The sequence below is a fragment of the Agrilus planipennis genome, unplaced genomic scaffold (assembly GCF_000699045.2).
Source record: "Agrilus planipennis isolate EAB-ADULT unplaced genomic scaffold, Apla_2.0 scaffold37, whole genome shotgun sequence".
Classification (NCBI taxonomy): Eukaryota; Metazoa; Arthropoda; class Insecta; order Coleoptera; family Buprestidae; genus Agrilus; species Agrilus planipennis.
The window spans coordinates 157,137-171,164 of record NW_020438995.1 but is presented as its reverse complement, the minus strand read 5'-3'; the positions used below and the strand labels follow the sequence as shown (position 1 = coordinate 171,164).

General features: G+C 39.7%; 3 protein-coding genes across 3 annotated transcripts in view; 2 read left to right on the top strand and 1 right to left on the bottom strand.

Moving 5' to 3' along the window:
• The first annotated feature begins 780 nt into the window (after positions 1–780).
• Positions 781–1,944, top strand: LOC112904784. Its single transcript, XM_025975739.1, has 2 exons — positions 781–1,276; positions 1,778–1,944. The coding sequence occupies exons 1-2, from the start codon at positions 781–783 to the stop codon at positions 1,942–1,944; spliced, it is 663 nt and encodes a 220-aa protein (XP_025831524.1).
• Positions 1,945–3,410: 1,466 nt separating this feature from the next.
• Positions 3,411–3,998, top strand: LOC108745098. The gene has a single exon (XM_018481165.1). It carries the CDS (start codon positions 3,411–3,413, stop codon positions 3,996–3,998), a length of 588 nt encoding a protein of 195 aa, XP_018336667.1.
• Positions 3,999–13,317: 9,319 nt separating this feature from the next.
• The window catches only part of LOC108745096 (cubilin homolog), a 72,559-nt gene continuing 71,848 nt past the window's right edge, over positions 13,318–14,028 (bottom strand). The window contains 1 exon segment of the mRNA XM_025975738.1: positions 13,318–13,323. Coding sequence (XP_025831523.1) covers positions 13,318–13,323 — 6 coding nt within the window.

The following is a 14,028-nucleotide window of genomic DNA, read 5'->3' as shown; positions in this document are numbered from 1 at the left end:
TGTATTATTATTGTGTAAATATTCTTTTCTTATAATTCTATTTCTATACTTACTCTATTCTATACCTACTCTATACCTATTCTTTAGCTAAACGACTATTTAATTGCCTATGTACTTTCCTATCACCCTTTTAACAATTCAACTCTGTATACTAACTGCATGACGTCTATAATTCTACCTTTTCCTAATTGCAGTTTTATGGTCAGTTTCTTCGGTGATTTGGGGTCAAACTTAACTTCTCGGTATTTCTTCTAGACTAAATTTTCAGATTTTACTGGTATCTTATTGGTTCCCTACTTTAATTAACTTATTTCTAACTCCTCCTTATCATCCTTCTTACGATCTCTTTTCAAAAACTAAAATCAGTTCTGACTTATCCTTCCTAATTTAAACTTCACCATTCTACATTCTTAATTCTAGTCTTCATTTTTCGTTCTTGTTTATTAAGGTTTGTTATCGTTTACTCCGCATTCTATTATTTAACCACCTCAACATCAGAACACACAACGAGACCAAAGTGGTGACCCCGTAGTTTTTTTTGTGCGTCAGTGTTGTGTTAAGTCCTAACTGTTAATATTAGTGAGAGGTGACAGACAATTGTAAGTACTTTTTTGAGTAACATTTTAGTGTAACATCTTGTGCGGTAGATTTAAGTGTAAATAGACTAGATTTTAGTGACCGTAATTTAAGTGAAATGGCTTATTCAGAAGAACAATTAAACGTGCTGGAAAATGGCTTCGCAATTAGTCACGCTCGAACGATCCAGAACTATGGTTTTCGATGGTTGAAGAGAACTTTACAACAGCCGGAGTGACAAAGGATGCGACCAAATTTGGGTACATTACCGGAGTGTTAGAACCGCGGTATGCGTTAGAAGTGCGCGATATAATAGTGAACAAACCCACGACCAACGCGTACGGTGTGTTAAAATCTGAACTTATAAAACGCCTCAGCACGTCCCGAGAGCAAAAAACGCGGCGCCTGCTAGAATTGGAAGAAATGGGCGGCAGGAAGCCTTCCCAATTTCTGCGCCACTTGCAAACTCTCGCTGGTCCGACCGTTCCCGACACCATGCTGCGGACATTGTGGTTTGCCCGTCTTCCGCCCAATATGCAAGCTATCCTAGCAGCACATCGAGACTTATCTCTTGCCAAAATAGCCGAAGCGGAAGCAACCCCTTCAGCTGGTGATGTCCTAGCCGCTCAACTGCAACAATTAACGGTCACACTCCAACAGCAAATTTCATCCCTGCGCCAAGAAGTGTCGGAATTAAAAAGTGAGACCTGTTTCCGAGAAAGGTCACGCTCCCGTCCACGATCGAGATCCCGGAACCGCCACCATCCCGATGGACTCTGCTGGTATCATCATCGCAGATATAGTTCCCGCGCAAATAAATGTACACATCCCCGGTTACATGCATTTATGACAAATGCGTAACCAGGGAAACGCCAGCGGCAGTCGTTAATGGCGGCAAACGACAGCCAATTTAACATTTCACGCCGCATTTTTATCACCGACTCAGGCACGAACATGCAATTTTTGGTGGACACGGGCGCAGATCTTTGTGTATTTCCACGTTCCCAAGTACGTGGTCCTCGAGAAAAATCCTCATACGAGTTGTCTGCTGCGAATGGAACAACCCTCGCTACTTATGGTACCATTACGCTGACCCTCAACTTCGGACTTCGCCGGGACTTTTCCTGGAGTTTCGTGATAGCGGACGTGACTAAACCTATAATCGGTGTAGATTTTCTCGCATTTTACAATTTATTGGTAGATGCTAGAAATAAAAAACTCATCGATGGAACAACCCTTCTCACCGTTCAGGGACAAGCAGTGAAGGAGAAGGTGCAATCAGTCAAATTCATCACAGGATCCAGTCAGTTCCACGAAATCTTAACTAAATTCCCTGAAATCACTCGACCCAATGGCACCATCAATTAGCGGAAACATCAAACGCAACCCATATCCGAACAACACTAGGCTCACCAGTGTCCCACAAACCGAAACGATTAGCACCAGAGAAACTACAAGTGGCAAAACGGAAGTTCGAAGCCATGTTAAAATTCTCTCTCTCTCTCTCCCTGATAAAGTCGAGGTTATTCGATCGTTTCCGCCACCAGAGACGGTAAAGCAACTTCGGCAGTACCTAGGTATGTTAAATTTCTACAGACGTTTCATACCGAAGGCTGCCCAGATTCAAGCACCGTTGAACGATCTACTCCAAGGAAATTTGAAAGGAAAGACGCCTATCTCCTGGACACCGTCAGCGAAAACGGCATTCGAAGCTACCAAGAAAAGTTTGTCTCAAGCCACCATGGTATCTCATCCAATACCAAACGCTCCTTTGGCAGTTTTTTGTGATGCGTCCGATCTATTAGTTGGCGCGGCCCTACAACAGCGAGTCGACAATGCTTGGCAACCATTGGGATTCTTTTCCAGGAAACTTAACAGTGCTGAAAAGAAATATTCTGCGTATGACCGGGAGTTGTAGGCAATATACGAAGCCGTCAAATACTTCCGCTATCTGGTTGAAGGGAGAACATTCTCTATATACACAGACTACAAACCTATATTATTTGCCTTCAAGAAAAAAGACAGCCAGTGCACACCGCGACAGTTTAGATATCTGAACTTCATCGGATAATTTTCTACTAATATTCAGCACGTAGCAGGAGAAGACAATACCGTTGCAGATGCACTCTCGCGTATCGCAGTGGTAGAGCCAATTATCAACTTCAGCGAACTGGCAGCTGCTCAACTAAAGGACGAAGAATTGACGAAACTTCTACAGAGATCACCCAGTGGACTGCAGTTAAAGCTCGTCGAAATTCCAGGCTCAAAAACATCCTTGTACTGTCTACATGTAGAGTACGTCCCTTCGTGACATCACTATTTAGGCGTGCTATTTTTGACAAGTTGCATGGTCTCTCTCACCCTGGAATAAACGCGTCCGTCAAACTGGTATCCCAGCGTTTCGTATGGCCCTCGATCAAAAAGGATTGCCGAACATGGTCCCGAAATTGTCTGGAATGTCAACGCGCCAAAATAACTCGCCATGTGTCATCTCCTCCTGGAACCTTTGTCCTGCCGTCGAATAGGTTTGAGCACGTTCACATAGATATCGTCCTAATACCAATTTCCGAAGGCTACAGATATTGTTTAACGTGTGTGGACCGATTTTCCCGTTGGCCAGAAGCAATACCAATCGAGAACCAAGAAGCCGAAACAGTTGCCCGTGCCTTCTTCAGTAATTGGGTTTGAAGATTTGGCACCCCACTGCGAATAACTACCGACCAAGGCCGACAGTTTGAGTAACGTCTATTTAGGCGATTAAATAACCTATTAGGTATAACCTATTAGGTGTAACTCATTATCGAACAACCGCGTATCACCCGGCAGCCAATGGAATGGTGGAAAGGTTTCACAGGCAACTAAAGGCGGCAATCAAATGTCACGGGAATCCTTCCTGGACCGAAACCCTCCCCGCAGTTATGCTTGGTATCCGAGCAGCATGGAAGGATGATCTTCAAAGTACAATCGCTGAGATGGTCTATGGAGAACCGCTACGTTTACCAGGAGAGTTCATTACAGCATCACAGGAACCCGACGCTAATACTCAAGCCGACTTTGTCCAGAATTTGCGCCGACACACGCAGCTGTTACGCCCGACAGAGGGAACCAGGCATGGAAAGAAAACTCCTTTTGTATTCAAGGACCTTGCCACCACCGACTTAGTTTTCGTAAGGCGTGACGGACCAAAAGGACTTCTAGAACAACCCTACGAAGGTCCTTTCACGGTACGGAGAAGATCCGACAAAACATTCGTAGTTTTGATTCGTGGTCGCGAAGTCACGGTGTCTATAGACAGGTTGAAACCAGCATACCTGCAGCAGCAATCCGAAACACCTATCCAACCAAATGTAGTCCAAAACAAACAAACACATACCCGTTTTGGAAGACGTGTTCATTTCCCAGATCGTCTGCAATATACATGATTTGCGTGATGTTACTGGCAGGGGGGTGTTGTGGCGATTTGATAGTTTTTAAGAAAGTAATTAATTTTTTAGAGTAAGGTATTGAGTGTGTGGTTGTATATATTTTTTGGTATGTCTGTGAAATGCATGTATTTGTGTGTTTGGAATTTCTGTATTATTGTATTATTATTGTGTAAATATTCTTTTCTTATAATTCTATTTCTATACTTACTCTATTCTATACCTACTCTATACCTATTCTTCTAGCTAAACGACTATTTAATTGCCTATGTACTTTCCTATCACCCTTTTAACAATTCAACTCTGTATACTAACTGCATGACGTCTATAATTCTACCTTTTCCTAATTGCAGTTTTATGGTCAGTTTCTTCGGTGATTTGGGGTCAAACTTAACTTCTCGGTATTTCTTCTAGACTAAATTTTCAGATTTTACTGGTATCTTATTGGTTCCCTACTTTAATTAACTTATTTCTAACTCCTCCTTATCATCCTTCTTACGATCTCTTTTCAAAAACTAAAATCAGTTCTGACTTATCCTTCCTAATTTAAACTTCACCATTCTACATTCTTAATTCTAGTCTTCATTTTTCGTTCTTGTTTATTAAGGTTTGTTATCGTTTACTCCGCATTCTATTATTTAACCACCTCAACATCAGAACACACAACGAGACCAAATTACTTACATACGGACTCGTCCATAGTCCTATGCTGGCTAAAGAAGCTAGCAAATCAGCTTAAAACATTTGTTAGTAATCGGATTAACGAAATCCAAGAATCTATTTGCTATCAAGGGGCGTATCGCTTGAAAATTTGTTGGGTTGTAAACTATGGTGGCATGGTCCCGAATGGCTAACCAAGTCTCGTGAAAATTGGCCCCTTTTGGAACTTACACCGCTTAAAGAAATTCCAGATATAAAGAAATAAATATCATCTTTTATTTTGCATACAAANTCCAGATATATAGAAACAAGTATCATCATTTATTCTGCATACAAACTTATTTCTATTTCAAAACTTTTCAAATCTACTCAGACTAAAAAGAAGCTCCGCATATGTGTTGAGATTCATAAAAAATTGCAAGGTCAAAAAGGACCAACACAATTTAGGACCACTTCTAGTCTTTAATTACGTTTTGAAGGCGAAACCTTCGGCAACGAGATACAGCAATTGGCGGATAAAACCCCCCTTAAACGTTCAAGCAAAATGAAAAACTGAATTCTCAATTTTCTTACGACAAAAAACATCCAATCATTATTTCATCCAGTCACAAACTTACAAAACTTATTTTTCATTATTCACATCATAAAAAATTGTTTCATGCCGGTCCACAACTACTCTTGGCAGATGTTCGCGAAACCTATTCGCCAGTAGGGGGAAGAACTTAGCCAGGCGCACAGTTCATAATTGCAGAGTTTGCTTTCGAGCTAAAACCAAGAGGCATAGAGCCGATCATGGGAAATTTACCCTCGCAGCGCCTAATGCCAGGGCCACTTTTTACCGTAAACGGAGTTGACTATGCAGGTCCAAACCTGCTTCAAAACCGAAAGGGTCGCGGTTGTAAACTGACCAAAGGTTACATTTGCATTTTTATATACTTTAGTACTAAGGCTGTCCACATTGAGCTAGTTACCGATTTGTCGAAAGAAACATTTTTACTAGCATTAAAACGATTCATATCACGCAGGGGAAAACTCCAACAAATTTTTTCGGACAACGGTAAAAACTTTGTCTCATTTTAAGGAGCTAAGTTCATTCCTAAAATCAAACAAAAATGCCATTATTGAGTCATTGTCTAAAGACGAAATAGAATGGAAATTTTCACCTCCATACGCACCTCATTTCGGGGGTCTCTGGAAAGCGGGACTCAAACTAATCAAGCATCATCTTAAAAGAGTTTTATCAAACGCACACCTTACTTATGAATAATTTTATTCGTTATTAACCCAGAATGAGGCAATAATAAATTCGCGCCCGTTGACGCCGCTATAAACCGACCCCAACGATTACACCGTCTTAACACCAGCACATTTTCTTATTGGCCGCCCTATAACTACAACAGACGGAAACCAATTCACCGATATCCGGATAAATCGACTTACACTCTATTAGCTGACGCAATAACTATCGCAACATATGTGGGAACGTTGGAATAAAGAGTACATTTCGGAGCTGCAGAAAAGAACCAAATGGACCTCCAGCAATGGTGATAACGTTGTCGAAAACCAACTAGTACTAATCAAAGAGGACAATTTGCCGTCCATGAAGTGGAAGCTTGGCCAAATCACTGAAGTGATTTGTGGTCGCGATGGTGTAGCGCGAGTTTTCAAAGTGCAAACATCTAGTGGCGTCATAATACGATCCTTTTCTAAAATATGTTCATTAACAACGAACGATGACGAAATAAGAAAAGATACCAATTAATGAGCATTTGTATATATAAGTTAACGTTATAGGTTTAATTCAAATTTAGTAACGAGATGTTGAAATTTTATTAATAGTTTATGGTTTACATTTTCTTTTCATTTATCTTACATTGTGTCTATAGTTATAAGAAAGTCATAACCACTTTAATACACTCTTTTTTTATTATTTCGGCAATTTTGCCAAGGCCGGGGGCATGTTTACGCCCTGTAAATGTATATTTCATGTTTTAACACCCTGTAGATATTTTTGTCTTAGGTTACTTTAAACCCATTTATTGTCACTTGCTAAAGTTATACACCGAATGGCATGACCATAAATGGAACAGCGGGAAGTCATCCGAAGGCAAGTGGTTGTGCCCCTTTTTGTAGATATTTCTATTTAGGTACCTAGATTTAAGTTCTGTAAGCATTCGAAGAGTGTGATTTGACACCCCGACACGACAANATGATCAGTTTCAACGGTTATTCGTTTACTAAACACAAACTGATGGAATTTTTCCATTCCTACCACGATAGCCAAAAGTTCCTTTTCAATTTGTGCATAGCCGCACTGTGTTTCTGTGAACGCTCTAGAAGCATATGCACAAGGCAAGTTATTTTGCAATTAGTGATGGGCCAACTCGGAAAAAACCAAACTCGATTTGACCTGAGTTAAAATTCACGTAACTCCAGTTCAACTCGAGTTCAACTCGAGTTAACTGGATCAGAGAGTGAATGATTTTTTTTGATTTTTTACCAATTGAAGCCCTCAGATTTGCATAAATACTTTAAAAAATTGGAACAGACAAATTTTATTATGTTTTTATCTGTTTTAATTCTTTATTTTTTTATATTATTTATTCATAATGTATTGGAAGAGTTATACCTACTAACTAGAGAAACAAAAAAAGTTATTGTTTGAAATCGAATCATTTATTTAAGTATTTTTGGCTCGAATTTTAATTGAAAATAATATTTACTATCAATGAAACTATGAAATTATATAGCAGTCTTCTTAAAATAAAATCAGACTCACATTATGATGCAAGTATCTATGTACAGCCACAGATCAAAGTATACAAAACTGTCAAATTTCTTCAATCCACTCTCATCTTACTGTCAAACACATTAGGTTGAATATCAATTGAGGAAATTTGACAGGTTGTGGTAACCTGATGTGTGGCTGTCTGTATACAGGTACATTTACAGTCAGTCAGTTCAGTAATCACAATATTTTCAAGAAAATTAGATAATTAGTATCACAAATTTTTTTTTCTTAGTTAAATTATATGCTTATATTTTTGTCTTAATTATATCGTAGGTACTAGGTACTATAAAGGAAAATGTCAAATTATTTTAAAACAAAAATAAAAATATTTTCCCGACAGTTAACTAACAGTTAGTTATTAACAAAAAACATGGAAAAATCTTATGAAAAAAACTAAAATAAACTTCTTATAATTTAACAAAAATAATATTATTTTCTTTTTGAAATTGATGTTAAATAAAACATAAAATAACAAAATATTGTTAAAATACTTTAAAAATAAATAATTATGGAATACTGTTGAGAAATAAAATTTGGTCAATCTTTTTTGGTGCTAGACGGTTTCTTCTATCATTGCACAAAATCCCAGCTTTTGAAAATAAGCGTTCTGAAGGGACTGACGATGCTGGTATACAAAGATACTTTTGGGCAATTTCGGACAACCGCGGAAATAAATATTTTTTGTCATTCCAAAACTGAAGTGGATCGCATTTTCTGTCAAGATATGGTAATTCAATATATTGTTTAACCATCATAGCTGCAGAAGTGTATGGAGTTTGGTGACCACTGCTCTCCATGAGTTTTTTATCTATAACCCCCCAAATGTCGTCTTTATCCAAAGCAGCAACAATTGAAGTACTTGGGCAGCTTGGGCTATTTGGGCTAGATGAAGGTTGGACTTTATCTGTGCTCATGTTTGATAACTCATTGATTACCCACATTTGCGCATTATTTGCATTACTTTCTGACCAAAAACCTTTTTTTTTAAAGCGANGTATTTTCTAAAACGCACTGTTAAGACAGCAGGTAAAAGTTGGTCTGTGTTCTGTCGGAGCTGTCTGCGTCGCGCTGATGAGATCCAAAAAGATCGAAATCGCGATCCACGTCTGGCAGTTTCGACAGAACACAGACCACTTCGAATTATTTTATGCATATAATTGTAGCTCGGAGTGTCAATAGATGTGAAAACCAGATTGATGTTGATAATTTTTATTCAAACATTGTGAAATTTGAAATTTTAATACTAAAAGTTCTAAGTTTTTACTTCTATCGGCAGCCCCCATAACTGCCATGTTTTTTACTAGTCTTTACACTTAGGGACACCTCTGCAAGATTTTCTGAATCCTAAAGGAGAAAAAATGTTTCATCAAGGACGGCTGGGCTATCTCTTGTTTACCTTTCTATGATTTATAAATACTTTTAACTTTAAACATCTATTGTTACAGTGAACTGTCTCGTTGGTGACAGAAATAAGTACACCCCAGTGGCACTAAAATATTTTACGAAACAGGTGAAAGCGTGTGCCTTTCTTAACCAGACAGCTACCACAGTTGCGGAAAAGTTTGTCAAGCATAAAATCAGACGATTCAGTGTATCAATGGAGCTTCATTCTGCTCAGACCTAAAACTTTGTATGAGGAAATCGATATACAGTTCAATAAACTAATTCAGTAATACAATGTTAATTATTAGTGTAGGTCATAACCTGTTTTTTTGTGATAGTCTAATATTAATATAACTCTCTATTAATAATAAAAAGTGAAAAAAGATAAATATTTAAATAATCATTTAAACTAATAGAAAGAGATGGTCAAGAACATTCGAAGCGCAGCAATCAACAACAAGACGCTGCCAGATATGATGGAAACAAATAAAGGGGATAAACAAGGAGCAAACTGCTCCGATATGAAATGAATTCTCAGCAAAATTGCGAAGCTGGACATGCTGGATAGCCTGAACAGAGACATCTTCGAGNAGAAATATTTAAATAATCATTTAAACTAATAGAAAGAGATGGTTAAGAACACTCGGAGCGCAGCAATCAACAACAGGACGCTGCCAGATATGATGGAAACAAATAAATGGGATAAACAGGGAGCAAACTGCTCCGATATGAAATTAATTCTCAGCAAACTTGCGAAGCTGGACATGCTGGATAGCCTGAACAGAGACATCGCCGAGGTTAAGAAAGCAGTGCAGGAACTACAAACCACTAAAGATGATTTCAATGGCCATGTCCTAATCTGTGAAAAAGAAAATGAGTTGCTTAGGGATAGACTACAGAAATTGGAGCCCAAGGAGAACCGGAGAGAGAAGAACGAGAAGCGACGGAACTATGTTATTAGAGGCTTGGAAAACGCAGAAGACTTTGATGCAGTGAAAGAGTTTTTATCAACTCGCCTGGATGTTGAGGATCAAATCGAGGATATAACTCCAATCAAAACAGAAGGTGCAGTTGTTCTATTGATAGTTAAAATGGCAACCGTAGTAGGAAAGCACAACGTAATGACGGCTAAAAGAACCAAACTTCAGGGCTCGTGTATATTTATAAATCATGACTTAACGGACAACGAACAGAAAGAAAGAAATAAAGTCCAGGAGAAAATCCGAAATCTGGCAAGAGAAGAGGAAGCTAAAGGGAAAGAAGTGCGAATTCATTTTAGGGGACTGACAATTGATAATGCAAGATACGTTTGGGATGACCGAAAGGAGCAGCTGCAGCCCTTTCGAGTCAAGCAACGAGAGCAATCGGGTAGAGTTAGAAGCCCCGACATTGCTTTACCAAGACACTAGTCTTCCTACTACGGTAACTAATCAGCAGTCTCAAAACAAACACCCCCATAAGCACTCTGCGTATGATCTGGCTCAAAACAACCAACAAAGCAACCAGCCTGCACAACAAAATATAGCTAACGTGGTGTTTTGGAACGTGAGAGGCCTTGGCAACATATTTGACATTACAGGAGTATATTGAAGTTTTAAAGAACAGTGTATTAATAGGACTTACAGAAACTTGGCATACAACGGCATCGATTAGTCTACCATACTTCGTGAAGCATATGGATGTTGCGTCAGTCCCTGCAGTGAGAGAGAAAGCCATGGGCTGGGCTAGTGGCGGCCTCTGCTTCCTATGTAACAACAAAAAAGTAAATAGCTATAGGGAACTAAGCTCCAACGATACGTGGATGGCTGGCTCTTTCCTGCTTGACTCCAGGCGAGTTACTATCTTTCAGTTGTATTTAAAAGACCACCACTACGCGTCAAGACTTGAAATGTTAGCTGAGGAGATTGAAACCCTACTGGAAAGTAACCGTGGTGACGTAGTAATCGTGGGAGGAGATTTTAATGCCAGAATTGGAGCACGTAACCAGTTAGACGTGGAAACCGTAGAAAACACTGTGCTAACTGCAAATCGTGGGGCCCTAGACAGCTTAGTAAACAAAAAAGGTGAACTGGTGCTCGAAACTTTTGAAAACCTGGGTTTTGTTATGTTGAATGGTAGGACGCCATCGGATCCTGAAGGTTGTGCTACGTTCGTAGCTGGACGTGGGTCCACTACCATAGACCATGTCTGGGTAAATCTCGAAGGGCTGGCCTTTATTGCTGATTTAAAAATAGTCAGCGCTGGGACCTCGGACCATTCACCATTAATACTTAGCCTTTTCCTGCCTGTCCTGAAGAAGACAGAGTCCGATCAGCCAACCTCTGAAAAATTACGGTGGAAAGAGGATGCTGCGGAATATTATCACGAGTTCTGAAGCGCTCGAGCCTGTCTCCGACACTAATGAAGATGTAACAACAAGAGCGGCAAGATTCACTGCGGCTATCCAAATGGCTGCAAAGGAGGCTGGCATGGTTAAACAAGTACATTTTAACCCTGAGCTGTGCATAAAAAGGACAAATGGTTTACTCAAGATTGCTGGACTCAAAGATGTGTCGTGAAACAAACCGAGAGATTATGGAGCAGGCGGAAAGATGTAACATCAAAAGACGTATACATTAAGGGAAGAAATGACTACATAGCTATGATCCGAAGAAGTAAGAAAGAGCTACTCAAGAGGCAGCGGAAGGAACTAGTCGAAGCCAGGGATATGAGAACATTCTGGCGTGTCGTCAACGAGTACAGGAGGCCAAAAAAACATAAATGCCCTATCCCGGATCACAAATGGCAAGAATTTTACTCCAACATAATGCCAAACCAAGTGCAGTCACCTATACTATTTTTGGACGCCAGACACTCAGTACTTGATGGCGACATAATGGTAGATGAGGTATGGCAAGCGATTAACCGAGCTAAGTCGAAGAAGAGCCCCGGACCGGACGGATTGAACATCAATTTTTATAAGGCTCTTCCAAGTAGTCATATCAATGAACTCACAGCATTAATGAACTTGATATTCAGCTTGGGGACAATACCGGAAGACTGGACAAGGGCAGAAGTAGTAATGCTCCATAAAAAAGGTGACCTAAACGATCCGCTTAACTATCGAGGCATCGCTCTGGCTAACGCCAATGCCAAAATATTCACCGCTGTACTGGCAAGGAGGCTGTCTTTATGGTGCGAGGATGTAGATCTACTACCGGAGGGACAGGCTGGTTTCCGACAGCACAGATCTTGTGAGGATAATATCTTTGTTTTGAGCACAAAAATAACCACAGCACTATGCAAGGAGAGGGGAAAACTATATGCTTCATTTATTGACTTTCGTCGGGCGTTTGGCTCGGTGGTCCACGCAATCTGTGGTCTAAATTATACCAGGCTGGAATTAGTGCAAAAATAATCAGAGTGCTCCAAGATTTACATAATAAAGCATCAGTGAGAATTAGGCTAGACGAAATACATCGAACCGAAGAGATCAATGTGACGGAGGGAGTCCTGCAGGAAGACCCACTGAGCCCACTTCTCTTCATTATATTTCTCCACGACTTATGGACTTTTTTATAAAGGAAGGACATTACAATGCGATTAAAGACATGGACATTCTACTATTTGCAGACGACTTAACGTTGATGTCAAAAGATATCGTCGAAATGCAACATATGCTAGACACGCTCGAAAAGTACTGTGAATTGAATAAATTAACAGTCAACGTTCAAAAGACTAAGGTTATGATGTTCCGCAGGGCGGCAGAATTCCAAAGCAGAGAAGGCTCAAGTATAAAGGTCAGCCTCTAGAACTAGTGAAGAATTTTGTGTACTTGGGTGTTCAGTTTGCTTCCTCAGGCCTGTTCACAGCTACTGTCCAATATTTCCAAGCTCGGGATAGAATGTCTTTGAGCGCCGTTTGGAGAACATTACTTTCCAGTAAAATGTCTGATTGGTCCCAACGTATCCTGCTTTTTAACGCCATTATAGCAGTAGCTCTCCTTTATGGTGCTGGCATCTGGGGTCTGAATCACACCACGGAGCTAGACAAAATCTGGCGAACTTTCTTAAGAAGGGTGCTCTTTTTACCACAGTGGACCCCGAACTATGCTTTGCGGCTGGAGACAGGAAGTACTACACTGGAGGGCATGATCGTGAAGAGAGCCGCTTACTTTCTGGGCCAGAGTTCTTGACATGGAACCATCTCTACCCTAAGATATGTTTACAACGCCTAAAGGCATTGCATGAAGAACCTACTAATATACCTAGTCGCAACTGGGCCACGAAAATGAGGGAAATATTTATTAAAACAAACTCTGAAGGACTTTGGAATGTGTTGAATGGCGACCCAGTTAGAGCAGAAACAGGCGCGATTTTTGAGAAAATTGAGAGTGAGCAATACGAGTCTGATATCGCAAGAATAATGAGATCAATGTTTATTGCCCAGTACAAAATGCTCGATAGACCTGGAAGAAACGACAGAGCAAATTACCTAAAGTGGGAATTACCTCTGCAACAACAGAGAGTCATCGCCCAGTTGAGACTTGCAGGGGGTGATCATGTGATTATTAAAGCTATGGGCAACAAATACTGTATAGATACTAGTCAAATGTGTTTATTGTGCAATCAAGATGCCAAAGAAACACTGGAACACTTCCTGTGTATATGCCCAATTTATCAAGAAATTCGACAGCGGTATTTAATGTGCCACTTTCCAGAAATACTGAATCCTACTGATAGACAGGAGGCCTTTAACTTATACAACTACATAACAAATAGCTTAAAGCTACGATCCTTCGTGCTGGCTGAATAGACTCGTGCTAACTAGTGATGGGCATAACGATTCTTATTCGATAACGTTGCAAATTGGAACTTTGAATAAAAATAACGTTATTAAATAACGTTATTAAATAACGTTATTTTGAAACAAATCAAAACGGCTTTTTCGATTATTTTCAAATTATAATTAAGTTGGGGTAATAAAAACAACATAAAATTTAAAATAAAACACATTTTATAAATATATGATAGATTCATTTAAACATAAATGATTATCGATGGTCGATCCGTTCCGTTCATCTGTTCTGTTGTGTTGCAGCGCTTGCCACTTTACGTTCCTCAGTAACGAGTTATACGATAAATAGTAACGTTCCGTAACGTTGCAACAAAATAACGTTCCAAAATAACGTTAACGGAATAACGACCCATCACTAGT

Bases quoted from the DNA above. Each gene is read 5' to 3' on its own strand.
- LOC112904784 (XM_025975739.1), top strand. From the start codon at position 781: ATGGTTGAAGAGAACTTTACAACAGCCGGAGTGACAAAGGATGCGACC. The intron at 1,277-1,777 runs GTGAGACCTGTT...ATTTATTGGTAG, and splicing joins AGAAGTGTCGGAATTAAAAA to ATGCTAGAAATAAAAAACTC.
- LOC108745098 (XM_018481165.1), top strand. From the start codon at position 3,411: ATGGTGGAAAGGTTTCACAGGCAACTAAAGGCGGCAATCAAATGTCAC.